At 46.9% G+C, this 27,896-nt stretch overlaps 1 protein-coding gene across 11 annotated transcripts in view; it reads left to right on the top strand.

Annotated features, from left to right (window-relative positions):
* NAV2 (neuron navigator 2) overlaps positions 1 to 27,896 on the top strand; it is a 799,971-nt gene that overhangs the window by 660,385 nt on the left and 111,690 nt on the right. For all 11 annotated transcript variants that reach the window (XR_009597822.1, XM_060403976.1, XM_060403975.1 and 8 more), the window contains one exon: positions 10,245 to 10,367. Coding sequence is in view for 10 of the 11 variants with exons in the window: in XM_060403976.1 (XP_060259959.1) it covers positions 10,245 to 10,367 (123 nt within the window). In the remaining variant the exon portion in view is untranslated. The remainder of the gene's footprint in view (positions 1 to 10,244; positions 10,368 to 27,896) is intronic.

Below are 27,896 nucleotides of genomic sequence, written 5' to 3'. Positions count from 1 at the left end.
TGTCTGTGTGTGTATTCATTTCAGTGGGCTTCCCTAGTGGCTCAGTTGTAAAGAATCTGCCTCCCAGTGCAAAAGACATGGGTTTGATCCCTGGGTCAGAGAGATCCCTTGAAGAAGGAAATGGCAACCCACTCCAGTATTCTTGCCTGGGAAATCCCTTGGATAGAGGAGCCTGGTGGCTACAGTCCATGGGGTTGCAAAGAGTCAGACATGACTTAACAACTAAACAACAAAAATTTATTTCAATAGGAGTGATAAATAAGGGTTAATTGTTATAATCCTGGGCTCTCTGGGTGATTGTGTATTTTATTAGTACAGTTACAGGTTCTTAAAAATATATGTATAGATCCTTAGGCAAGTTAGACCAAAATGCTCTGGCAATCAATGCTAGATGGAATTTCGTTAAGCTTGTGAAAATCCACGTTGCATTTTGCAGAAGACGCAAGAACCATAACAGCGTGTTTCATCACCACGCAGGAATTTTACCACTTGCTCAGCCTCTCCTCTGCTGGAAGTTTGGTGGGGGCAAAGCCCAAACCCACAGCAGTGGTAAACTCGAGCCCGTATGCTAAAATTCAAGGTGACTTATGAGTTATAGCAATGCCACGTGCCACTGCTGTGTCTATTTACAGCAAAGACAAGCAAACACTTTGCTATTTGTAAACTATATATGTTGAAGGGACAGACCCAGCCAGGATCCACTTCTGCTCTAACTCCACAGAGGGGCCACTAACGTGGGGCCAGGTTGGGGTGGATGTGGGTGGTGATCTGTGAACCAACTAGAACTGGATACTCATTTTGTACATATGTGAGGTTGACCTCCACGGCTTTCACCGGTTTCTCTAAGGAATCCACAACTCAAGAAGATTTAGAAATTTCTGCTTTAGATAATGATCTCTAGACTTTTTGGTTGTGTCAAAAAAGAGCTTGTTCCTCTGTTAGACGTTGTATTTGTTTGTTGAACATTTATGTGCTTTCTCACTGAAATACTGTGTATACTGTAATACCTGCCTACACCCAGGATTTACAAGTGACATGATAAGAAATAAATAAAACAGGAGCATTTTCGTTTTCATCAGTGTGGACCATCTTATGCCCCCTACTAGGGAGACCACTGCCTGAAGTCGTTGCTTTCCATTCTTTCATGCACATTAGAACCTCCTAGGGTGCTTGTTGAACAGCAGAGTCTGATTCAGGAGGGCTAGGGTACCACAGTTCTAGTAAGTTGCCAAGTGATGCTGAAGCTGCTGGTTCAGTGGTGGGTAGCGGGTGAGGCAGGTGTTGGTGTTGGAGGCATGACTCCCGCAGCGTGCCTTCTCTCTTCAAGCAGCTTCACAGCACCTGTCTTTTGGAAATAAAGACTATGACATCACTTTCCCCAAGTGACACTTAACGCGGCCCCCTGGGACTCTCTGACTCCTCCTTCCCTCAGGCCTGCCTTTTCCTGCTCTTACCTCTGTCCCTGTGGCCTGCCAGGACTGAGCTCTTGTCTGACTAGCTTAGCAACATCTTTGCAGCACTCCCCAGAGAGATGTGCTCTGGTGACTAAGTAGCCAGCATAGGCTTCAGACCTCCCAAGGCCGGCTCACTTCTGTCACAGGCTTGCTTTCCTGCTGCACCAGGGTCAGAGAATTGAGCCTGGACTTTTGGCTCACTTCACAGCCAGGACTGACTCGGTAAGATGGAGTGAGATGCAGATGAGCCATGGAAGGAGCCGGGTGCCCCTGGAGCTGTGGATGCTCCAGGTCGGTGGCTGCTGGCCATTGAAGGAACTTTCCTGCAGTGAAAGTGACATCTATCTGCTATGGCCCTGTTCTGTGCTCTGAGCCAAGGTGGGTGCTCTAGGAGTGAGCGAAATAATGGCAGATTCTGCTAGAGAGGAAAGCTGAAGTCTCATATCCTCCTTAAAAGTGCAAGATACCAGCTTGGGGGTTTCCTGGAGAAGCAGTCGTCCTGGAGCACAGTGGGCGGCGGTGCCCCATGCCTGCGCTGGGCAAACAGGTAGGACAGTGGCCCTGTGGGTCTGCACCTCTTCCTCGGCTGGCAGGATTGTTGGAGGAGTTCCCCAGAAGACGTGAACACCATAGACATGTTTCTTGATTATTCGTGTTGCCTGTCTGGATTATTTATGCATCAGGTCTTATTATTGCAGGGAAACCTGACCAAGAAAGACACTTGAACCTTAGACTTTCTCTCCAGAGGCTGCCGTGGGTTTTGTTTCATTGCATGTCAGTTTGGAATGATCCATGATAGGGCTTCCCTGGTGGTTCAGACTAAAGGATCTGCCTGCAATGCCAGAGACCTGGGTGTGATACCTGGGTCAGGAAGATCCCCTGGAGAAGGGAATGGCAACCCACTCCAGTATTCTTGCCTGGAAAATTCCATGAACAGAGAAGCCTGGAGGGCTACAGTCTATGGGGTCTCAAAGTCAGATATAGCTGAGCAGCTAACACTCACTCACACACACAGACACAGACACACACACACACACACACACGATTGAGAAGCAGCAGCACCATGTTCTTTGATTAGGATTCACCTTTATTTGGTTTTTGTGTTAAAGCTGTGTAGTGGGTAAGATCTGAGAATCGCTCTGTGATATGTTTCTTGTCATTGAAGGTGGAGGCAGCGGGGGGTGGCTTGGTAAATGAAATGTGTGATATTTGTCTCAGCTTTTATGCCTACAAACTGAGGGCAAAGTGGTTCCCATAGTAAAATTTTAAGTGCCTAAATTTTAGTGCTCCGGTCTTCTTATTTTGCTTAAGAGGAAAACTGAACTCTCATGAGTCTCCCAAAAAGAACACTGAAAAATTAAAAAATCTGTTTTTTTCCCCCAACCATATTTTTGCATTTCAAATGTGTCTTCTCCGCTTAAGCTAAACGTAGCAGATTGTTTTCTGTCACTAAGATCGACTTTCTTCAAAAGGTTTCGGGCAGCTTTGTGAGACTCACTTGTGGGTTTGTCCTTCTATGACCCAGAGTGGAGTGTATTCATCGCACTTCTAAGAGGCTCTAAACTAAAGGGATCCTTTTACAGGTTTGTCTAGAAACTCAATTTACATCCTAATAAACTTCAAATATAAATGTCAGGCCTTTTGTCATGGAGTGAAGAGCACTGTGAAAGCATTTGTTGTTTGAGGACTTGGCTGCTGCCAAAACTCAAATGCAAGGACTTTTCAGCAGCCCACATCATTTTTTTTTTAACCTTATACAACAAAGTATGTGTTGATATATGTGTTCATATATTTATATTGATGTTGGCAGGGAATAGCTTTTTTGTGTGCAATTCTTTTATTCCATTTTTCTTTGCTATGTTCACATTTAAACCAAAAGTGTGCCCAAAAAACACAGACATGCTGCCACGTCTTTGAAGAAAAGTAATCACTTGGGCTTGATTTTTTTTTTTTTCTGTTTGTATTGCTTTCATTTTTTGCATCTGAGAGTTCTTCATTTTTTTATGTTGTGCTCTAATAGGAATACACTGGACTCTGTCAATGTACAAATTGCTTTCCCTTCCCTTCTCTTATCTCCCCCAATTCTTGACAAAAAGTGGTTTCCTTTGTGATTATTGAGAGCCCCTTTGTGTTCTTATGCTCCATGTTGGGAACTTCAGGATCGAGGGGTCCTCTGTCCCCGCTTCTGAAGGTGACTCACGCCAGTTTCACTTGTTCGACCTTGGTGCCTCACTACGCACATTTCAAGGAGACGAGATCTGTCAACAACGCTGGACTCAGAATCTAGCGTATTTGTTCTGACAGCTCCTATGAGATTCCAGAGCTTTTTCATAGCTCCCGTCAGTTACTCAGGATGCACCTGTTCTGTTGATAAAGTTCCTTGTCCTAGGCATGTTGCCTTCACAGGTCTCCTTTAGTTTGAGGGATGGTGAGGTTTACTCTGCAAGTCTGATCATTCCCTGAAGGTCTGGGGTGCCTCAGATGGGATCCAGACCATCTGGAAAATCTACTGCAGGAAATATCAGTGAGACATTGCTCACCAAAAATCAAGTGTTGAATGACGGAGGCATCGAAAAGTCAGTGTTCTCTTTCAAATGAAAGCCCGAACCTGTTATTCATGGGCTTCCTACTGTCATAGCTTACCCAGCTTCCAGACAAAGGTCTCAGCCCCTCCTGGCCTCCAAGCCCTTCCTGACTGGGCCCCAGACCCCTTGCAGCCCAGCTCCTATCTTTGTTCCTGCTGTTCTGGCAACAGTGAACTACTTCCCATCCTCTTAGCTTCCTCCCAGCATTTGTACTTGCCATCTACATACCTAGATGGATCCTCCTTCTTTGACTGGCAAACTCCTGTGCACCCTTCAGAGGCCAACTTAAGCAGCATCCCTCTGTGACCATCCCCTGTGTGCGCAGAGCCTGTTGTGCATCTGTCTGTACAGTATGTCTAGCTACCACCGCTCATCATGGGGTAGGAGAGCTGCCTACTTACATGTCTGAGAGCCTTGTCAGTTTTGAGCTTCGCCAGGGCTGGGCAGGAGTGAGATCTCTGTAATCCCAGTCTGGCATGGGCCGGGTACACCATGTTTGTGGAATTGGAAGGGGAGGAGGGACTGCAGTGTCACTACTCAGCGACACAGGCCGTCACTGCTGCTGATAGTAACAGTTGTTGTTCAGTCGCTAAGTCATGTCTGGCTCTTTGCGACCCCATGAACTGCAGCACGCCAGGCTTCCCTGTCCTTCACCGTCTCCTGGAGTTTGCTCAAACTCATATCCAATGAGTCAGTGATGGCATCCAATCATCATCCTTTGTCGCCCCCTTCTCCCCCTGCCTTCCCTCCCTCCCAGCATCAGGGTCTTTTCCAGTGAGTTGGTTCTTTGCATCAGGTGGTCAAAGTTTCAGAGTTTTAGCTTCAGCATCAGTCCTTCCAATGGATATTCAGGGTTGATCTCCTAAAGGGCTCCTGAGGTAGCAGACCCTGGGCATTATAATGTCTCAGTCAACCCACCATGGCCCTATGAGATTCATCCGTAGTTTCAACTATCCTGCAGATGAGGAAGCTGAAACTTGGAGAAATTACCCGCCCCTAAAAGTGACAAAGCTGGGATTCGAACCCATCTACCTGCACAGTGATCTTGACCTGTTTCATTGTCTTCATCTAAAAAATAGAGATGAAAGTAACATTTGATAAGACTCTTTTGAAGATATCAGGATTTCTGTGAGGCACTTGGCACAGCATCCGGCCAGCATCAGTAACCCTTAGTACTTGCTATCAGCGATGCACCGAAGGGCCCCTAGCTAGCATGAGGCAGGGAGACTAACCCCAGACTCACTGATGACGCAGCCATGCTCCTAGCTCTGATGTTCATGAGCCACCCCAGCCTTGAAAAGCAAGAAAAACACCCACAGACACCGTGGCTCTTTAACAGAGGCTCCTGCTCTCCATCCAGGGACCTCTGGAGAAGCAAGAAAGGTGGAGGATAGTGTTGAAATTGTGCAGGTGCTTAGCTAGGACCCCAGCAAGCAAACATTAGGATGTTACCAGCACCTCATTAGGCTCCAGCACTAATGATTTGTTTCCCCAAGGAGAAGGAAAGTGTGGCCCTGATGCTCAGGGATTTGGTCCCTAGATCAGCTGGTTCCCTTCCTTGTAACCTCAGGCAACTCGTTGCATTTCCACCCAATGCAGGCCTCTGATGAAGGTCGCAAGATGGGACCCAGCCATCCCACCCAGCCTCCTGAGCCTTCAGGACTACAAACCTTTTCACCCTTGTGCTCAAGGGCTAGTGCAACACACCGATGACTGCATCATCTCTAAATTATGCTTCCTTAAACTGAACTGATGGACATCTATATTAATATATTCAGTAGCCAATTCCTATGAAATTTGGGTTGAGCCAAAGTATGTGTATTTTTCATTGAGACCAGAAGAGTTATTTAAAGATAAATTCGGGGCTTTTTATACTGTATTTGGTGGAATAATAATTATAGAAATAAGAAATTTAAGTTCTTGAGTGTGAGGCTAAAGTGACAGCGCTGTACTATCTTGCAGTGAGAGGACATAAAATTTATTTTGAATATTATTTTAAAAATTATGTTTTAATACATTTTTACAAACCTAAGGAGGAAGAGGTAAATTCCCTCTTTTCCTTAACCACTTCTCCTGAGTCCTGCCTCCCACCGCCTCTCTCTCTCTCACACACACCTACATACATGCATAAAACGAATGGAATAGATTTGTAAGGAAACTGGATCATATCACGCTGGTAGCATTCAACTCTGGCTTTCAGTCTTTGGTCCATTTGGGAAGGCAGAGGATCCTGATTTATCCTTGACTCCTCCACCACCACCCCATCTCTCTGCCTAAACAAGATCAGAATTCCCAGTAGCAGTTGACAAGCTAAGTTAGCCTAGCCAGTCACACAGTCACGTCTCTCCAAGGCCCCCCACCTTCATCAGTGGTCAGTTTTTGACACCTTGTGCCTGGCAATACCAGGCTGGAGGCTGCAGCACATCTCAGCATTCCAGCTCTGGAAGCTCACCAACCTCTGCTCTTGGCCTTCACAGAAAGCCAGGGCTGTATATGTGTGGGCCTCCATCTACATATCCAGGTACGTGTAATTGCCCAACCGTGTGTGTTGTTTCACCAGCAGTAAAAAAAATCCAGCAGGGAAATGCATGCTTTAATTAGTTTGTTTGTCCTTTGACAAGATCTCCCCAGTTGAAAAATTTTTGTTTATCTCTATGGCTGAGCGGGCTTTGCTAAAATCGAAATTAACTACCTTGCTTAATGGTGCAGTAGATTGTGTTTTGAACAGCTTCCACTGAAATCTCCTTGAACGGACATTTGATCTAGAAACTCTAGCCTCTGGCAGAGTTAACGCATTTTGCTGTAGGTCCTTTCTTTCCTCCTTATGCTAGTTGTAGGATGCGCATGGAGCTCACCATGTGCATGGATCCTGGGTGACTGTATCTACTGGGTGAGTGGGTGGATGGATGGACAGATGGGTTGACTGACAGGTGCTCAGTTATGTCTGAACCTTTGTGGCACCATGGACTTTAGCCCATCAAGCTCTTCTGTCCATGGAATTTTCCAGGCAAGAAAACTGGAGTGGTTGCCACTTCCTCCACCAGGGGATCTTCCTGACCTAGGGATTGAACCCACATCCCCTACATTGACAGGCAGATTCTGTACCACTAGTGCTGCGTGGGAAGCCCCTGACTGGCAGGTAGATAGTTTAATTGCCATATGACTTAGATATCAAATTTTCTGACGTTTAAGAGGAAGGAAAACCTGTAATTGGTTTCCTCCCAAAACGTTTTTGCTAAACTTCACCCTATGACTGTGTCTTTTGGATTTCATTCAACAAAAACAATACTTGATAAGCGCTTAGTATGTGTTAGGACGTGGAATATAGATTTGAACAAAATAAAATAGTCCCTTCTCAAAGAGCTTTTTATCTAGTGTGAGAACCAAGAATCAAAAAGTCATTACACGGGGTTTTCCTGGTGGCTCAGTGGGAAAGAATCCGCCTGCCAGTGCAGGAGATAACACGTTCAATCCCTGATCCTGGAAGATCCCACATTCTGTGGAGTAGCTAAACCCATACAGCACAGCTGCTGAAGCCTGCATGCCCGGAGCCTGTGCTCTGCAACAAGAGAAGCCACTGCCATGAGAAGCCCTCACACCGCAACTAGAGAAAACCCTTGCGGTAGCAAAGACCCAGCATGGCCAAAAATAAATTTAAAAATTTTAAGTCATTACACAATTATTAAACTATAGCTATGATGGCTGGAATTTTTTGGTTTTTCTTTTTTCTTCTTTATTGAGGCCTAAGTCAAATACCATAAAATTCTTGTTTTGATTTTTAAAATTTTTATTCTTGGCTGCACTGGGTCTTTGCTGCTGCGCATGGGTTTTCTCTAGTTATGGCGTGGGAGAATGGCTCTCTATTTGTGGTGTGCAGTGTTAGTCGCTCAGTCGTGCCCGACTCTTTGCGACCCCATGGACTGCAGCCCACCAGGCTCTTCTGTCCATGAGATTTGCCAGGCAAGGATACTGGAGTGGATTGCCATCTCCCTCTCCAGGGGATCTTCCCGACCCAGGGATCCAACCCGGGTCTCCTGCACTGCAGGTGGATTCCTTACCGACTAAGCTACAAGGGAAGCCCTTTTCTTTGAGCCCCTTTTGTCGGGGGGTGAGGGTGCGGCAAGAATACTGGAGTGGGTTGCCATCTCCTTCTCCAGGGGATCTTCCCGACCCAGGGATCGAACCCAGGTCTCCCGCACTGCAGGCAGGCGCTTTACCGTCTGAGCCACGTGTGCAGGCTGCTTATTTACTGTGGTGGCTTCTTTTGTCACAGAGCATGGGCTGTGGAGTGCAGGCTCAGTAGCTGCACCTCGGCATAGGAGATCTTCCCAGAGCAGGGATCAAACCCGGTCCCCTGCATTGGCAAATGGATTCTTATCCACTAGACCACCACAAGTCCCTAAAATTCATCATTTTAAAGTGTACAATTCAACCACAAACAACTGGCTTGACCGACTTCAACAGATATTCCATTATGTTGGCTTTGTGATCATTAATGTCACAAATAGGGGGTGAAAGGGGCCACCAGAGAAGTCGATTCAGATGTGATCTCCTGGAAGCTGCCCTAAGGAAGAGTTCTCTTGACCCAAAGCAGAAGCTCCTCACCCAAGATGGCTCTTGTGAGAACTTTCTTCTGTGACCCTACTGGTTCTGGAAAACTTCCACAGCATCCTAAAAGTCCATTTTTCTAAGACTGTATTCCAAGAAGTTCCTAAGCTAGACATAGAAGAATCTCAAGTATTGAAGAACGCTCAGGATCTATCCCATATATTCCAAAGCCAAGATACCAAAGGCAGTGAAACATTCCATGATGTACTAATAGCTCAGCTGACTATTGCGGCAAAATAATCACCCATTCATTGATCTTCTCACGCCCTGTTATTGGACTTGAAAAGTAAATCACTTGTATTTTCAGATGCGTTGCAAGTCTGATGGGGCCCATGGGGGAATTAAAGGGCTCTGAGTTTGATTTCTGGCTCTGCTCAAGTTTTGCTTTGCATTCTCCTCTGGAGATGGGGATGATGGCACAAACAGTCTCCTCTGAGGGGTGTCTTGGAGTAACCAGGGTGGATGAAGTAAAGCTGCTTTGGACCTGAAGTACTGCCTCGTGCTTGCATGCATGCATGCTCAGCCTCTCGGTCACGTCCAGTTCTTTGTGACCCCATGGACTGTAGCCCGCCAGGCTCCTCTGTCTGTGGGATTTCCCAGGCAAAAATGCTGGAACGGGTTGCCATTTCCTCCTCCAGGGGAATCTTCCTGACCCAGGGATCAAACCCATGTCTCCTTCATCTCCTGCAGGCAGATTCTTTACCACTGAACCACCTGGGGAGCCAAACTACCTGCTACTGGTGCCTAATCTTTCAGGAGCTGATCTGATTGGTGGATAGTCAGCTAGCTATACAGAAAGTCTCAGAGGTCTTCCCTTCCCATGACGACACTGATTTCATAGGAAGATAGCTCTGTGGCATCAACACGAAGTTTAGATAAGTAACGTTACTGTTATTCAGAGAGCTGGGACACCCCCCTAAGACATCAGTATCAAAGGTGAAATTTACCATTGCACATGCTTTAGGATGATCACTATTTTAATAACATCTTCTGTTTATGTGATCCTTTACAAATTATAGAGCACTTTGATACTCCTTATCTCACTAATTCCCATGCCCATCTGGTGATGCAGGAAGACTGATATTCACAGAGTTTAGATGAAAAATCCAGGACTTGCCCATAATGACAAAGCTGGCTCTTGTATCCTCCATCTTTTCTTACCATCCTTCTTAAATCTTGCCTACTTTTTCCCCTGCGCTGTTCTGTAATATTTTCCCCTATGATTTGCCAGTGACTTGTCAGTTCCCTTCATAGTACTTAGGTAAAACACCTGCTTGTATAATTGCTGACATTAAAAAGAATGTCATGAATGCATCTGACAGTTAATTTTTTCACTAGTTCCCTTCTGCTCCATAGATCCCTGTGAGTTTGGGTTAATTAATCTGAGTTTTATTTTTGCTAGCAAGCTGGTAATCCTTTGGGTTGAATTAGCTGAGTTATGCCTAGGCTGTGATCAGTGACAGAACCTCCGGAAAGCTTTGGTTCCTTCTATCTGAGGGCACAGGATGGCCACGCAGGGCTTCTGGATATGAACGGCAAGATGGTCCATGACTTGCCCTTAACCAGATATTTGCATCATCCCTTTCTCCTTTCAAAGGTACATGACCGATGGTGGACTTGGCCTCTACACCCGCCGCCTGAACCGGCTCCCTGATGGGATGGCTGTGGTGCGAGAGACCCTGCAAAGAAACACCTCCCTGGGCCTCGGAGATGCTGACAGGTAAGCCTGCTCCACTTGGGGTGGCCCAGATGTGGAGGTGACTCCAGTGGGGCCTGAGAAACGAGGGCAGTCATAGTGAGAGTCAATGCGTGCTGCTTTAACCCACCAGAGGCTGGGAGGCCTTGAAGCCAGGCCTGAGGTTAGGAGCTGGCCCAGCAGGTGGAAGAGGGCTCCTGACCGGCTCTTGCATCCTGCTTGTAGGTGGTGGATGATGGCTCTGACAGCAAGAACCCAGGGAGTTCAGGCTGGGAAAGTTTTTGTTGTTGCTTTACTGTTGCTACCGCATCTTGATCAGTTCAGCAGGCCCTGGGGATCTGCTCTGCTTCCTCCATTAGCCAGCTTTCTAGGTATTGCATCTTGGAAGGAACAGAGTCCCTGGTGGTGCACAGAAGGTCTGTGTGCAGAAGAGAGCTCCCCTGGCCGTGGCTGAGCAGGCTTCCCCATAACTCTCTGTTGCCTGGTGACAAGAGGCAGGGCTTAGCCATGTAGTTTCTAAACTGCATGCTGAATGGTTGTCATGATTGGGCTTGACCAGTCTTCATTGCTTCAGAGACAAAGAAGAGCTTCAGAAAGGTATAATAAAGAAGAATATTTGGCCTACAAGTTTCTAGTCTTTGACACAAGCCGATTCTGTGACTGTGAACTATCTGTTAAGGAAGGGGTTTGGGCTGTATGGGTTCCAAGATCCCTTCCAGCTCTGATGTGCTGTATTTCTGGATTTCAATAGCCTTTAATGATCTGATTGTTGAAGAACTTTTTCTGGCGTACTTGACCTCTTGCCACATCTGGGTTGATGAGACAGAACATGGAATTTCGATGTGAGCGGTTTGAAGTCACTCTGTTCTTCTTGGAGGCGAAGTCTCCTGTGTCAGAAGGCCAAATATTTGTTGCACCAAACCAGCTTCGTGCATTTCTCTTAGAAGGACAGTTTCTAACAGAGAGTGAGATGACTTCTCTAGTTCCCTGGCTTCAGAGAAATAGGGCAGCATTATTAAAGAGACAGACCCTGAAGTTTCCCCCGGAAATGGAATTTGCCGAAAAGGAATCTTCACCCTCTCTTGGGGAAGACTTGGAGGCTTGGGCTGGTGTGAAGAGTGCTGAATTAGCTATCAGGAATTTGGCACCTGCCCAAGGCCTAGGCTCAGCTACCAACTCAACCATGTCCTTCTCAGAGTCTCCTCCACCTCCAAGGTAGTGATTTATACCAGAGAGGACTAAAGACTTAACACTACTGTGCCAATTCAAGTCAGCTTTTCCCCTGTGATTTTATTTAAAGTATTGGTTTAAAAATTCTATAGAAAGATGAACTATTTGAGAACTACTCTAAGGCTAAAACTCTCTATAACCAAAGTCTTTAGAGTAAATATCAGCAAAAGAAAAATCAGTTGTTGTAACACCCCCATTGGACCGTTCACAATTTGTTAAATTATTTTGTTTATTGGTATTCTCTTGTAAACATGGAATTGCTCAGTAAATCTATTAGCATAAAGTGATGGCCTTACAAGGTACATTTCCCCTTGTAGCAAAAGCAGTGTCTGCACTAGGCAGTTTAATTTAATGCTTCAGTGCAGGGTTAATGGAATGATTATAGATCACAGCTGAGCTTGCTTTTGCTTTTGGAGGTGGAAGGTTTGGGTTTGGGCTGGAAAGATGGGTGGCATTTGTTTTGTTGTTCCAACTCAGTCTCCACAGTTAACAAAACAGACAATAGTGTCTTCCGGTTTTCCCCAAACTGGAATTGCTCAGATGTGATCATTTAAGACTAAATGAATAATGAGCCAACTTTTAAAGAAAGAATTCAGGTGGCTTAAAAAAAAAAAGATTTAATAATGCTCATAAATCTTCTATTTTATGTAAATTTGGACCTGTAGGCAGTGAGATATTGTGTATTACTCTTTTTTTTAATACTGCACTATCATTTATTCATTATTTTTATTTATTTATTTTTGGCTGTGCTGGGTCTCCATTGCTGCACACAGGTTTTCTCTAGTTGCAATGAGTAGGGACCACTCTGTAGTTGAGATGCGTGGGCTTCTCGTTGTGGTGGCTTCTCTTGTTGCAGAGCACAAGGCTCTACAGCGCGTGGGCTTCAGTAGCTGTGGCGCACGGGCTTAGCTGCTCTGCAGCACGTGGCATCTTCCTAGACCAGAGATCGAGTCTGTGTCCCCTGCACTGGCAGGTGGATTCTTAACCCCTGGACCACCAGGGAAGCTCCTATATTATTCTTGGATGTGTTAAATTACTTCTTTCAAAGTTAGTGTAAATGGGCTATAATAATGCTTTAGCTTTGGCTCAGTTGAAATAGTAGTAGATTGGTTTCTTTCAGATTCTTCATGTAAGCGTGCGTACTAAGTCGCTTCAGTAATGTCCAACTCCTTGTGACCCTATGGACTGTAGCCTGCCAGGCTCCTCTATCCATGGGATTCTCCAGGCAAGATAGTGGAGTGGGTTGCCATGCCTTCCTCCAGGAGATCTTCCAACCCAGGGATCTAACCCGAGTCTCTTAGGTCTCTTGCATTGGCAGATGGGTCTTTACCATTAGCGCCACCTGGGAGGTCTGTTCTTGTGAAGTGAAGTCAGTCAGTCATGTCCAACTCTTTGCGACCCCATGGACTATAGCCTATCAAGCTCCTCCGTCCATGGGATTTTCCAGGCAAGAGTGCTAGAGTGGATTCCATTTCCTTCTCCAGGGGAACTTCCCGACCCAGGAATCGAACCCGGGTCTCCTGCATTGCAGGCAGATGCTTTTACCGTCTGAGCCACCAGGGAAGCCGTCTGTTCTTGTAAATCTTCCCAAAATTATGTTCAAAATGCTGCTGCTGCTGCTAAGTCGCTTCAGTCATGTCCGACTCTGTGCAACCCCATAGATGGCAGCCCACCAGACTCCCCTGTCCCTGGGATTCTCCAGGCAAGAATACTGGAGTGGGTTGCCATTTTAATGAGTGTTCCACAAAGTGCAAGGCAAACATTATTGGTACAGAAATAATTTTAGATGGTAGATGGTAATTTTTAACAATTACATTTTAATTAAAAAAAAAAAACCCACACCCTTGCAACTAGCATCTCAAACTGATGATTTTACACACATTTCTTAGGGTCGGGATAGTGTACACTTGGAACAATTTAGTGTAAAATATCAAGGAATAATATCACAGATGGTGTGCAGATATATTAAATAACAAGTACTATGCACATGACTGCAGGCTAGGTAATCCTGTTCCTATCCCTGTAACTAGAAATATGTTGTTTAAATAATTTAGACAAGTGAAAAAAAAAATGCAAAGAACCTTTCCAGAAGTCTTCCCTTCTAACCTGAAAAAAGAGCTAAGATACTTCCATGAATTTTTTTTAAATGAAAAGCCCAGTCCTTAAGGATTCACACACAAGCAGTCAATTACATGAGTTCTACAAAAGAAATAGGAAACGAACTGAGAGATGACTTCTGATGAGACCTCAGCAAAGGGATGGCAAGCCCACTGTGCCATCACTTACAAGCAGGACATCACTGACCTTGCCCTTCAGCCCAGAGGACCGCTCCCAGGGAGGCTGAAGGACACCCACCCACCCACCCACCAGGCAGGCTGAGGCTGTTGGTGGCAGGATGTGGCTGCGGTATCTTCAGGGTTATTAAAAGTAACCGATAGGAATGTGTACCTTCGGAGCCTGGGAGACAGAGACCGTGTCTGCTGGTGAGTCTCGTATGTCACCAGCCGGCTTCTGAGAAATAATAAATGACGATCGTAAATTCAGGATGCCAAGCCTGCCCTTGATCTCCTGTCGCTCTCTAGGATTGCCACCCGTGGGCCCTCGTTTTTACCTGATAGTCATCGGGGCGACTTTCAGCAAACTAGAGCCAGCCGGCTCTGAAGGAAGGATCAAAAGGGACAAACGGAGGTGGCTTATTACAAGCTCTTGGCTCCAGATGACAGATGCGTAGAGAGATCTGTGACATGGAGGTCTGTGGACTAGCAGGCTGGGAGGAGGAAGGGATACGACAAGGAGGGCCCAGGGGCTGAGCTCACAGTCACAGGGTTTGTGGAACTCCAGCTGGTTGCAGGCACTGCTATCTCCTGGGAACACGTCGAAAGTTCTCGAACTTCAGCAGGTTGAGTGCCTTCAAAGATTAAAGCTCAGCTCTGGGAAGGTTTCCACTCTCAGGCCCCTTTCTCTGTCCCTTGAAAGCACGCCATGGCCCTTTCCCGCATGCATGGTGCTGTAGTGTGCAGTGGGTTGAGGCAGTTAGATGTTCCCCCCAAGGTCACGTACCTGTCACTGACAGCACGTGCAAGACAGAAGCCAGGCTCCTGTGCACGTGGATCCTGAGCAAGACTTTGCAGTTACTTGATAACTTTTTTCTCAACCCTTAAAACACCAATTGCTCTTGTTAATTTGGTTTAGTTGCTAAGTCATGTCTGACTCTTGTGACCCCATGGACTGTAGCCTGCCAGGTTTCTCTGTCCATGGGATTTTCCAGGCAAGAATATTGGACTGGGGTGTCATTTTCTTCTCCTGTGAATCTTCCTGACCCAGCAGTTGAACCCAGGTCTCCTGCATTGCAGGTGGATTCTTGACTGACTGAGCCAAGATTCAGGTAGTAAGAAAAATAGAAAAAAAAAAAAAAAAAAAAAACTAATGCCACATGGTAAAACATCAGCCTGAGACTTGAACAAAAATGAAAATTTCCCTCTAACATCACCAAACATAAAGGAGAAACTGTTTTGTTTTCTTGTTAAGTTACAAGATTTTCTTTGCCCTCCAAATTCTGTACAGTTTAGGTATGGAGATGGCTTTCCAGCTGGGCTTCAGTCATTGTACAACTTGACTGTGCATTTGGGACCCGGGCCTCAGTGCTCAGATGCATCCCAGCTTCAGCTTGAGCAGGGAGACCTGCAGTGTGAGAATGTTACTGTGCAGCCTGGTATCTGACCAGCCTGCCAAGCCAGGCCCACCTCCCTCACCGGGAGTGTCGCAGGATCTTCAGGCCCAGGACTATGCTTGGCTTTGTGATTTGTGTGGGACAGCCTGGCCTCTTAGCACTCAGCAGTGCATTCACAGATTCGGACCCGACTTGGAGAGAGGAGCTGAATCCAGGACAGGGCTCCCCAGCCAGCAGCTGGAATTGGTGGGCGCCCTCACCATGTGAGGTGAGCTATTTCTTAGCCATCGCCCCTGCTGGGATATGCAGACTGGAGGGAGCACTGAGGGGAACTTCTCCCATTGTCTTCCCTTTCAAGCCTGGGATAGGGAGAAAAACAGCCCCTCCAGAGACACCCAAGGCCTAATTCCAGCACTTGTGAATATTTTATGACTCATGGCCAAGGGAATAAGTTTGCTTCGTGCATGCTCGGTCATGTCCGACTCTGTGCGACCCCATGGACTGTAGCCTGCCAGGCTTCTCTGTCCATAGGATTCGCCAGGCAAGAATATGAGGGTGAGTTGCCAATTCCTCCTCCAGGGGATCTTCCCGACCCAGAGATTGAACTCATGTGTCCTGCGTTGCAGGCAGATTCTTTACCCCTGAGCCATGCGGGAAGCCCAGTAAGGTTGCTTATCAGCTGATGTTTAGATGGGTTATCCAGATCAGCCCAGTGTAATCACAGGTCCTTAAAGGTGGAAGAGGCAGGAGAGGAGGGCAGACTGATGAGATCTGAGACGTACACCATCCATCCTAGTTCGCTTTGAAGATGAGGTAAGGGACCACAATCAAAGAACTCAGGGCTGGTAGCCTCTATACAGAGAAGGCAAAGGAACAGATGCTCTGCTGACACTGTGAGTTCAGTCCTTGCGACTCAACTCAGATGAAGAACTGTGAGATAGTACATATTTATTAGTTTAACCCCCCCCCCCCAAGTTTATTATAATTTGTTACAGCAACAATGGAAAACGAATACAAACTTTTATCAGAAAATAATAAAAACAGGTATAGTTGCCATTTCCTGACGGAGTGCTATATGCCAGGAACTGTGTCCAGCACCTTACAAACATTTGGTCATTAATTTTTAACCTTGACCCTTTGAAAGGAGTTATTACCCTAGTTTCGCAGACTTGAATCTGTGAGAGGGTTCATAAACTCACTGCAGGTTACATGCACACCTAACTAGCTGGTGTCCTAGCTGGGACTGAAACCCAGGCCCAGCAGACCCCTCCACTGCCAAAGGCTCTAACCACCTACCGTCTGGCCCACTCATCTGCTCGCTCAGGGAGCCCTCTGTGCGTGGATTCCTCTTTAGCTCCAGCCCTTCTCTCGGTGTCATCTCATTGAATGAGGCCCTGCTCACTAAAAATGTAAGCAGTGCCCAGATGGCTGGAAAGGCAAACTCCATCCTTCAGGGACAATGGACAAGTTTGCATTAGGACAATGGACAACAGTTTGCATTACAGGGAAGAGGAGATGTTTCTTACCTCCTCTCCCTGCATCCCAGACTTTGCAACCAGGGACTCAGCAGTTGGGCTGACCCTCATCCTTTATCCTGTCATGATCTCAGGCCTCAAGGAGAAGGCCCTTTCCTTATTTATTGGAGGATAATTGCTTTACCATGTCATGTTGGTTTTTGCAATCAGTTCAGTTCAGTCACTCAGTCGTGTCTGACTCTTTGTGACCCCATGGACTGCAGCACACCAGACTTTCCTGTCCATCACCATGTCCTGGAGCTTACTCAAACTCATGTCCATCAAATCAGTGATGTCATCCCCTTTTCCTCTAACCTTCAATCTTTCCCAGCATCAGGGTCTTTTCAAATGAGTCAGTTCTTCGCATCAGGTGGCCAAAGTATTGGAGCTTTAGCTTCAGCATCAGTCCTTCCAATGAATATTCAGGACTGATTTCCTTGAGGATTGACTGGTTTAACCTCCTTGCAGTCCAAGGCACTCTCAAGAGTCTTCTCCAAAACAACAATTCAAAAGCATCCGTTCTTTGGTGCTCAGCTTTCTTTATAGTCCAACTCTCACATCCATACATGACTACTGGAGAAACCATAGTTTTGACTAGGTGGACCTTTGTTGGCAAAGTAATGTCTCTGCTTTTAATACGCTGTCTAGGTTGCTCATAGCTTTTCTTCCAAGGAGCAAGTATCTTTTAATTTCATGGCTGTAGTCACCATCTGCAGTGATTTTGGAGCCCCCCAAAAATAAAGTCTGCCCCCCAAAATAAAGTTTCCACTGTTTCCCCATCTGTTTGCCATGAAGTGACGGGACCAGATGTCAGGATCTTAGTTTTCTGAATGTTGAGTTTTAAGCCAACTTTTTCACTCTCCTCTTTCACTTTCATCAAGAGGCTCTTTAGTTCCACTTCACTTTCTGCCATAAGGGTGGTGTCATCTGCATATCTGAGATTATTGATATTTCTCCTGGCAGTCTTGACTCCAGCTTGTGCTTCATCCAGCCCAGTGTTTCTCATGATGTACTCTGCATATAAGTTAAATAAGCAGGGTGACAATATACAGCCTTGACAGACTCCTTTTCCTATTTGCAACCAGTCTATTGTCCATGTCCAGTTCTAACTGTTGCTTCTTGACCTATATACAGATTTATCAGGAGGCAGGTAAGATGTTCTAGTGTTTCCATCTCTCAAAGAATTTTCCATAGTTTGTTGTGATCCACACAGTCAAAGGCTTTGGCATAGTCAATAAAGCAGAAGTAGATGTTTTTCTGGAACTCTCTTGCTTTTTCCATTATCCAGCGGATATTGGCAATTTGATCTCTGGTTCCTCTGCCTTTTCTAAATCCAACTTGAACATCTGGAAGTTCATGGTTCAAGTACTGTTGAAGCCTGGCTTGGAGGATTTTGAGCGTTATTTTACTAGCGTGTGAGATGAGTGCAGCTGTGCAGTAGTTTGAACATTCCTTGGCATTGCCTTTCTTTGGGATTGGAATGAAAACTGACCTTTTCCAGTCCTGTGGCCACTGCTGAGTTTTCCAAATTTGCTGACATATTGAGTGCAGCACTTTCACAGCATCATCTTTTAGGATTTGAAACAGCTCAACTGGAATTCCATCACCTCCACCAGCTTTGTTTGTAGTGATGCTTCCTATGGCCCACTTGACTTCACATTCCAGGATGTTGGGCTCTAGGTGAGTGATCACACCATCGTGGTTATCTGGGCCATGAAAACCTTTTTTGTATAGTTCTTTGGTATATTCTTGCCACGTCTTCTTAATATCTTCTGCTTCTGTTAGGTTCATACCATTTCTGTCTTTTATTGTGCCCATCTTTGCATAAAATGTTCCCTTGGCATCTCTAATTTTCTTGAATCTCTAGTCTTTCTCATTCTTTAGTTTTCTTCTATTTCTTTGCATTGATCACTGAGGAAGGTTTTCTTATCTCTCTTTGCTATTCTTTGGAACTCTGCATTCAGATGGGTATATCTTTCCTTTTCTCCTTTGCCTTTAGCTTCTCTTCTTTTCTCAGTTATTTTTAAGGCCTCCTCAAACAACCATTTTGCCTTTTTGAATTTTTTTTTCTTGTGGATGGTCTTGATCCCTGCCTCCTGTACAGTGTTGCAAACTGCTGTCCATAGTTCATCAGGCACTCTATCTATGATATCCAATCCCGTGAATCTATTTCTCGCTTCCACTGTATAATCATAAGGGATTTGATTTAGGTCATACTTGAATGGTCTAGTGGTTTTCTCTACTTTCTTCAAGTCTGAATTTGGCAATAACGAGTTCATGATCTGAGCCACAGTCAGTTCCCAGTCTTGTTTTTACTGACTGTATAGAGCTTCTCCATCTCTGGCTGCAAAGAATATCAGTTCAGTTCAGTCGCTCAGTCGTGGCCCGACTCTTTGCGACCCCGTGAATCGCAGCACGCCAGGCCTCCCTGTCCATCACCAAGTCCCTGATTTCACTCAGACTCGCGTCCATCGAGTCTGCGATGCCATCCAGCCATCTCATCCTCGGTCGTCCCCTGCTTCTCCTGCCCCCAATCCCTCCCAGCATCAGAGTCTTTTCCAATGAGTCAACTCTTCGCATGAGGTGGCTAAAGTACTGGAGTTTCAGCTTTAGCATCATTCCTTCCAAAGAAATCCCAGGGTTGATCTCCTTCAGAATGGACTGGTTGGATCTCCTTGCAGTCCAAGGGACTCTCAAGAGTCTTCTCCAACACCACAGTTCAAAAGCATCAATTCTTCAGCCCTCAGCCTTCTTCATAGTCCAACTCTCACATCCATACATGACTACTGCAAAAACCATAGCCTTGACTAGATGGACCTTAGTCGGCAAAATAATGCCTCTGCTTTTGAATATGCAGTCAGTCTAATTTCCGTATTGACCATCTGGTGATGTCCATGTGTAGAGTCTTCTCTTGTGTTGTTGGAAGAGAGTGTTTGCTATGACCAGTGCGTTCTCTTGGGTTTCTGTCATGAAACAACTCAAATCAGTTATAACTATGTGTGTGTGTGTGTGTATGTACACATGTATCCCGTCCTTCTTCAACCTCCTGTGCACCCTTCCATCCACCACCATATGTGGTCACAGAACCCCGGGCTGGCTCCCTGCATTAAGCAGCTTCCTGCTAGCCGTCTGTTTCACACACGGTGCTGAGTATATGTCGGTGCTTCTGTGTCAGCTCATCCCACCCTTTCCCCTGCCGTGTCCACAAACCATTCTCTATGTCTGCGTCTCCATTTGAGAAGGCTTGCTCTTACACACGGAGAAGGCAGTGGCACCCCACTCCAGTACTCTTGCCTGGCAAATCCCATGGACAGAGGAGCCTGGTAGGCTGCAGTCCATGGGGTCACTAGGAGTCGGACATGACTAAGTGACTTCACTTTCGCTTTTCACTTTCATGCATTGGAGAAGGAAATGGCAACCCACTCCAGTGTTCATGCCTGGGAGGATCCCAAGGACGGGGGAGTCTGGTGGGCTGCCGCCTATGGGGTTGCACAGTCGGACATGACTGAAGCGACTTAGCAGCAGCAGTAGTAGCAGCTCTTATACAATGCTGGACCAGTTTACCCCTTGGTCTGCTTGCAGGTTTGGAGGAGGGATCCCTGTTTGTGGATTCTGACGTGCTGCCAACTTGTGCCATTTGCCAGAGTCCACTATTTCATGATTCCAAGCCAGGCTCATCCTTCCCTTGAGTGATCCCAGAAACCAGGGCCCCCAGAATCTACAGATAATCTGCAATCATTCAAAGAATTCTCCCTGCTCCCTGACTACCACAGTAGTCCCTGAGGCATGGCTGGTGTTCGTCTACCCAGAGTTTGGGGGTCTGCAGGGGTGCATGGCTGGAGCCGTGGTTTAAGGAGAGCTCCCCTAAAATGTTCCTTCCCTTCCCCTTACTCTCTCCCCCTGGGTCTTTTGGGTGCTGTCATTTCCTAATCTTCCCATCATCACCGAGTAAGGCAAAGGGGCAGAGTTTCGCCTTCTTCTATCTAATCCCATGTCATGCCATCTCTAGCTATTTCCCCACATCCACGTGGTGGGAGTGGGAGACTAAAGGCCTGCTCTGCCCCACTGCCCAGTGGGGCTCTCAAGCCCCGAGAAGGGTATGGCCATGCAGCATAAATTAATCCAAATTAGAAGTCAGTCGCTTGGTCACATGAGCCGCATTTCAGGTGCTCCCAAGTACCGCATGGTTCAGGGCTACCCTGTTGGAGAACGCAGACACTCCTCAGTAGATAGACAGCATTTCATCTCTGCAGAGAGTTCTTTTGTGTAGTGCTACTGTAAACCAGCTCATCGCTATTTCTAGAGGCAGCTGTGGGGTTTGCTGTGGAGGGACCAGCGGGCTAGACAGCACCTCTGAGTTTCATGGTTTTGTCTCTAAAATGAGGACAGTATTCACATGCAGTGGTCCCCAACCTCCAGACCACGGACTAGTACCTCCTGTCAGATCAATGGCAGCGTTATTTTAGAAATAAAATGCACAATAAATGTAATGCACTGAAAGCATCCCCTGTCACCCCCAGTCCATGGGAAAGTTGTCTTCCACGAAATCAGTCCCTGGTGCCAAATAAGCTGGGGACCACTGTGGTACATGCATCACGAGACCGTTGTCAGGAGGGCCTGAGGTGGAGGTGAGGAGAGTCCTTTGTAAAGTACCAGACAAAGATAAATGCACTGATTTTTCCTCAGTCCTGCAAGCCATTCCGGGCAATCTAGGCTCTACCCCTCTGCCATTCTGTTTCCTTTATATTTAATTGATTAATAGTTAAGCCCTCTTCTTTTATAACAGCTTAGAGTAATGATGTATAATGAAAGAACAATCGTAAATTAAAATAATGAAGCATTAGGACAGGGCGAGGGAGTTTAAGTGAGAATATGACATGCAGAAAAGGGAGAAAACTGAGAATACAGATGTACATAAGGTCCTGCATGGTTGCATATTTTCGTGGTAATTCACCATGGAGCTTCCCACCAGCCTAAGTGAAAATGAACTTTGCCTTGTTCTGCCACCACCTTTCTGGTCTTCATCTTGTCTTGCTCGGGACAGTCAGTTGATCTCTCTGTGTCCTTCTGGATCGCTCTGTCACCCCAGCCCTTCCCCTCTCCCCTCTCTCATTCTGCTGGCCTACTCCTTCTCACTGCCTTATAGCTGCCTGTTGTATCCACTAGTGTGCCCAGCATTTCCCCCCTCCTGCATTCCAGGGTTATACTCAATTTCGTGGAAAAAGAAGATGCCTCTAGCACAGTGCCCAGCATCAGTGATCTCCATTATGTTTGCTTTCCATCCCTTTCCGCTTTCTCCTCCCAGTGTGTAGCAAAAGAACAGAAACTAGGAGAGAGTGAAAGTCATTTTAATCTAAAAGCTCTTAAAGGAGCCTTAGGGGCAAACCTGTATTTCTGTGGTAACAGGGTAGTAATTACTGCATTGGCCTTTCCCAAGTGTGTCTTTTCTGCTGGTACCACTGACTTCCTTTTTAAGAGAGAGTGTCTGCTTGTGGAATGGGTGGGCAGAGGCCACGTGTGCTAACAGGGGGCTAGTGCTGACAGGAAGCAAGCCATCTGCACCTTAAGCTACAAAGGAATTCTCCCAGGGGGTTGTAAAGAGAAGAGAAAGAATTCGCTCAGTGTCTGTGGGGTGTTATTTCTCATGTATGCAGTGTTTTCACTTGGAAAAAAAAAAAAAAAAAGCTGTATAGCGGCCCCACAAGAACCTTTCACTCCCTAATGTTGCTCAACTTCACAGCTTTGTTCCAGGTTACACCACAGGAGAAGCACAGTGGAGTATGTGCGTGTTGGGGGATGGAGAGGACAGTTGCTCCTCCAAAGTACTTTTTCCAAAAGTGGTTCCTTTTCAGTAGTTGCTTAAAGGTAATTTGGAGACTTGATCGTTCTTCTTTCTATGGATGAGATGATATCTAGCAATATGAAAGGAAGAGAGGTCAAAGAAAAAAGTCCAAACGGAGCACCTTTTTCTGTGCTTCCTCCCCCAGCAACCTGAAGCATAGGCCCCCCCCCCACCCAGGTCAGAATCGGACTACACCTGTGCTCTGGAACAGAAAATAGTATGTTTGCATCTGAGTGCCTAGACAAGTCTTTACATCAGTCAGTACAGGCTAGGTTGTGCTGTGTAACAAGCAACTCCCCCAAACCTACCCTCAGTATCTGGCCATTGCATGTCAGTGGGAGACTGTAATGTACATCATTCTCACCCTAGGACCCAGGGTGCCAAAGAGATGACTGTTTAGAGGACTGACAGTCCCCATGGCAAAGAGAAGACATGCTGTCTCTTAAAAGCTCCTACCAGGGAATGGTCTCTTTAACTTACATTCATTTGTCTTTGGCCAAAGGAAGTCACAGGGCTACACTTAAATTCAGAGATCAGGAGAAGTACATTTTTGCTGGGAGAATAGAAAATACATGGAGAACTGCTTAGTGACCATCACTGTTTTATTACATGTAAGTGGCAGTCTGAGCCTAATGCCACCCCACCCCACCATTACATAACCAGCTCTGAATCATGCATTTCTTCGAATATTTACTACATTCCTATCAGATGCTGGGCACCATGCTGCCTGGTCTGGTTGATGGCCTTGACTGTCAACGATAGGAGAGCATGAGCACATAGATGAGGAACACGTTGACTGAATTGGCTGATGAATGTTAAGCAATGCTATGGGTCAGTTGTATTTCAGCAAAGTATTTGGACTGTGTCTTGATATATGACAGTTTATAGAAAATGCTGATGGTTGTTTAATATTGATGGAGCATCTCCCATGCACTAGGCCCTGAGGATCCAAAGGGAAGTCAGACCATCATCTCTGCTCCCTGCCCTCAAGAAGCTTGCAATCAAATTGAGAAGGGCAGAGCCTCAATAAGCCACATGCTAAGTGCCAAAGAGATTTAGGGGACCTGGAAGGACTGGGGTAGCCCTGGGGGCTAAATGTCATCCTATGATGGGAACTTGTTGTTACTGTAATAAGCTATAAGAGGTTTCTTTTCCTGTCAGTGATGATTTGAGAGATCCTTTAGAAATACTACCCAAGTGTCAAAATAGGTCTGCTTACTTTATTATCTGTTTGGGATTTTCCTTTTGTTTCCTTTAATATCTTTGTCCTGTTTGAAGAGCAGCCTAGCTGTGATTTGTTACTGAAATATAAGAGCTGATGAAATAAGCCTGGTGTAGAAAGAGTTCTGATACCAGCTGTAGAAAGTGTTCTGGTTAAGTGTAGCCTTTAGGCTGGTCAATACGGGACACTGTGCCAGCCCAGAGTTTCTGTTCAAGGTTACCTGGCATTCTAATGTATTTTCCCAGCACTGCATCTTTAAAGAGAAGCTCACCGTCCAAGGTGGCATGAGAGGGTCCCCGCTGCAGCCCTCTCACTCTGCCGGTGAGGAAATCCAGGCCGGGGGAGATTGGTAGAGGTCCAGTGACCACTCTGTCCTCCAGGCTCTGGGGAGCAAAGCTGCCTCGGTGCGAGTTTGGAGAGATGAACAAGTAGCTGATGAAAGCGCACATCGTCTCTTAGGCGAAGAATGCAGTCCATGCAGCAAGGGATGGGGTGCACTAGGAATCAAGAGTACTTGTCCTGGATCTCTTCTGCCCTCACTGGGCATCTTGAGTAAGATGCTTCCCGTCCCTGCACCCCTGTTCCTTCATCCACGTGGTCTGACCTACTGATGTTTAAAGTCCTTGAGCTCCCAGACTTGGTGTTCTTGTTTGTCACTTGAAGGACAAGTACAGAATGACTCAGGACTGTGCTCATCCTTGCAGGGCCGGGACCCCACCAACCCTTCAGCTCTGATGGTCTCGATGACAGCTGTTGTTGTGTGATGGCATTTCGAGGAAGAGTGCAGTGCTCGCCCCTGGTCCCTGATGTGTGTAGACCCCTCTTCTCATGCAGCAGATCTCCTCCAGAGGAGAGAAAGCCTCAACGTCCATCCTCACTGTGCTTCAAGGCTGAGCCAAGACGCACTTAGCAAGGGAGGCGGGTGGCAGTGTTGCTGATGGCAGGCACAGGCTGAAGGACCAAATGACATCTTGCAAAAGGGGAAGGCAGGGCAGACAGAGCTGTGAGCAGAAGTGGTGGGGGCCTGTACCTTCCTGGCACTTTGGAGAAAATCCATTCATTATACATGATAATGGGTTTTGCTCTAACTTGGAGCATCACCAAAACTATATTAGGAGCTGAAGTTCATGGGACTATAGTCTTGTTTTCATCGAGATAAAATTCCAAGTGACTGATAAGCCATGAATTGTATTTATTTTGGTGGATGTTTTGACTCAGGACTTAATTAGACTTGGAAGGACATTGTTCCCTAAATCAGCACTAGCAGGGGGCTCTGCCTGTCTAGAGGGGAGTGGGCTGCCTTGGGGATGAACCATTGGAGGGTGGGGGGACTTCCTGCACTATGATTTTTTCATGCAGTTGGCAGGCTTTGTATGGTCTACCAGAGTCCTGGAGAGCAAAACTGGGAATGGATTTGGACAAGACCATGAGCTTTACAGATAAGGAGACAGGCTCTGAAAGGTGACATTCCTTCCCAAAGCCACATTCCCTTAAGGGGCAAGGATAGGATTTGAATTCGGAAACCTTTGCTTTCCATCATCGAGCTTGCCTCCCTGTTTGTTCAAAGGCTTGATGCCATCCTTCCACAAGGTGACCCTCACTGGAAGCTTATGAGTGAGGGCTGATCATCTCCTTAGGACCTTACACCGGCTGAGGGTGCTTGTAAAGGTGACAGCCCGGGGCCCTTTGAGACAGTCCTCTTTTCAGTCTGATTTTCTCCACCTGGAGGCTCAGTCATAAGAAAGCCTGAGGGTGTGGCCCAAGCCAAACTCTCCTGCTGCTGAGGAAACTCTAGCCCTTCCCTCAGCAGAGTTTAGGGATGCTTGAAGCTACGGGAGTAATATTTCCCTCTTAAGGACATCTGGCTTCTTTGGTTCCAGAGCTTCCACCAGAGGTTTCAGAGTTGCATTAATCCTGCTGGTCACACCTAGTGGCCCTCAGGGTCTGTCTCCTCTGGGAGTGGCCTCTGCCATCCACCCCCGTGGCCTTTGTCTCAGGATGTCAGGAAGAGGAGGCCAGCTTTGTCTGCGGCAGCTACAGCCTTATTGTTTTCCCTCATCCTCTGCACTTTGATTTATCTCCCTCATTAATCTGTGGTGCCTGTAAAATCGCCTGAAATGAGATCTGAAGAGGGACTCTGATGTTTTGAGGGATGTTGCAAGATTGTGTGGCAGAGATTAAATGGGGAATGGAAGGAAATGAGGTGGTTGCATGGCTCGATGGGCTCAGGGCCCGACTTGAGGATTTCTGTTGCCTCCTCTCCATTTAAGCTTTTACCCTGACATTTGGGGAGAGGGACTCAAAAGCCCTTGGGTGGCAAAACAAGGCTTAAAAAATAATCCTCCCTGGCTGCCTCTGTGGGCTTCCAGGACACGACCCATGGGTCCCTCACGAGGGTGCGGTGGCTTCAGCCGCAGAGGAGGCGAGCAGCGGACCCGCAGGGCATCTCGGCTTGGGCAGGAGTCTGGGGTGTCGTCCTGTACAGGCACACAGGTGGCTCCAGAGAGTGAGTCCTACAGGGTGTCCTCCTGTCGGCCCGAGTACCATGCGGGCGTGTGTGAGTGGATCTCCAGGTACCCACTGCCTTGTTCTGCAGGAGCTCCTGCAGGAAGAAATGATCATTTCTCGGTTTTTGGTGTGGGACAGCTCACCAGGGCTCTGGGTACCCCAAGGATGGATGCCCTCTGGAAGGCTGTCCTAGCTCCTGCCTAGGATTCTCGCTAGTTTGCTGTCTGTGGCTCTGGCCTCTGAGCCTCATTGTCAACAATGGCTACACTTCTAGGGATTCTCCCCCTAAATGCTTTAACCTCCCAGAAGACCCAGTAAGGAGTTTGCCCCGTTTCACAGATGAGTCCTGGGTCAGTGGATCTAAGTGACTTGCCCAGGGGCACATGGGCAGTGAGTGGCAGAAGAGCTTAGACTCCAACTGCATTTAACTCCAACCCCATGTTCTCCCTGGGGTACTGTGCTACCCATCTCTAAAGGAGGAGGGTGTGCCAGTCCCGAGTCATGGATTCAGCTGGGGCTTAGAATTTTCAGGAATGACCTCCTGGCTTCCCTTACCTGCATAACCCCCATTCATGCTCCAGGATTGGCCCCAGCCCTGTCTTTCCTAGGAAGCCTCCTTGCCCCCTCCTCTCCTTCTCTAACCCCAGACAGGGTCCTCTGGGCACCTCTCATCCATCCAGGGTCTGCTGGTAACCTATGTTTTGCTCTCTGGTAGCATTTAACATGCCTTTTGAATTGTCTGCTCCTAGGTGTGGTCTGTGCTTTCCCAGTGTCTCGGTGCAATATAGGAGATGTTGTATTGGAAATATGTATGATCCCTGGATTAAAAAGATCCCCTGGAGGATGAAATGACAACCCCGTCCAGTATTCTTGCTGGAAAAAATCCCATGGACAGAGGAGCCTGGTGGGCTACAGTCCATGGGGTCCCAAAATGTCAAGCACGGCTGAGTGAGCACTCATGGGTATGGTATCCCCGGCTAAACTAAGGGAGGAACCGGAATGGTGTCTGACTCTACTTAGCTTTCCTGGACTCTGCAGAGGCCTGGCATATACGGTAGTAGATGTTTGCCGTATAATTAATTAGTTAGTTAATACTATCCTAAGAATGATTAATAAGACTTAGTGAATCTTTAGGTTTCCTCTCTTCCTCGTCTAGTTTATGGGTGAGTCTTGGGCATAGGCCCTTCAAGTGGTCTCTCGAATCTCTCTGCTCCTTGCCGACTCGCCTGCTATCACACGGGCCCAGGCTGCCGTGGTTTCTCTTTGAACGCCCACTCTGGCCTCCTAACTGGGCTCACTGTCTCCTCCATGACCTTCATGTGGTGCTTTCTCCACCCAGCAGCTATTGTGACCTTCTTAACACAGATCCCACTACCCCTGCCCTTAACTACCTCAGTGGATTTCCCCTGCACATAGAATGGAGTCCAGACTTCTTACCGTGGTCTCGAGAGTAGGGCACCTTCTGTTGCTCTTCCATTGCATGCATGCTCAATCGTGTCCAACTCTTTGCAACTCTTTGGACTGTAGCCCGCCAGGCTCCTATCCATAAGACTTTTCAAGCAAGAAT

The sequence above is a fragment of the Ovis aries genome, chromosome 21 (genome assembly GCF_016772045.2).
Source record: "Ovis aries strain OAR_USU_Benz2616 breed Rambouillet chromosome 21, ARS-UI_Ramb_v3.0, whole genome shotgun sequence".
Taxonomy (NCBI): domain Eukaryota; kingdom Metazoa; phylum Chordata; class Mammalia; order Artiodactyla; family Bovidae; genus Ovis; species Ovis aries.
Note: the sequence above shows the minus strand (reverse complement) of the source record. Positions and strands in the feature narration are given on the sequence as shown.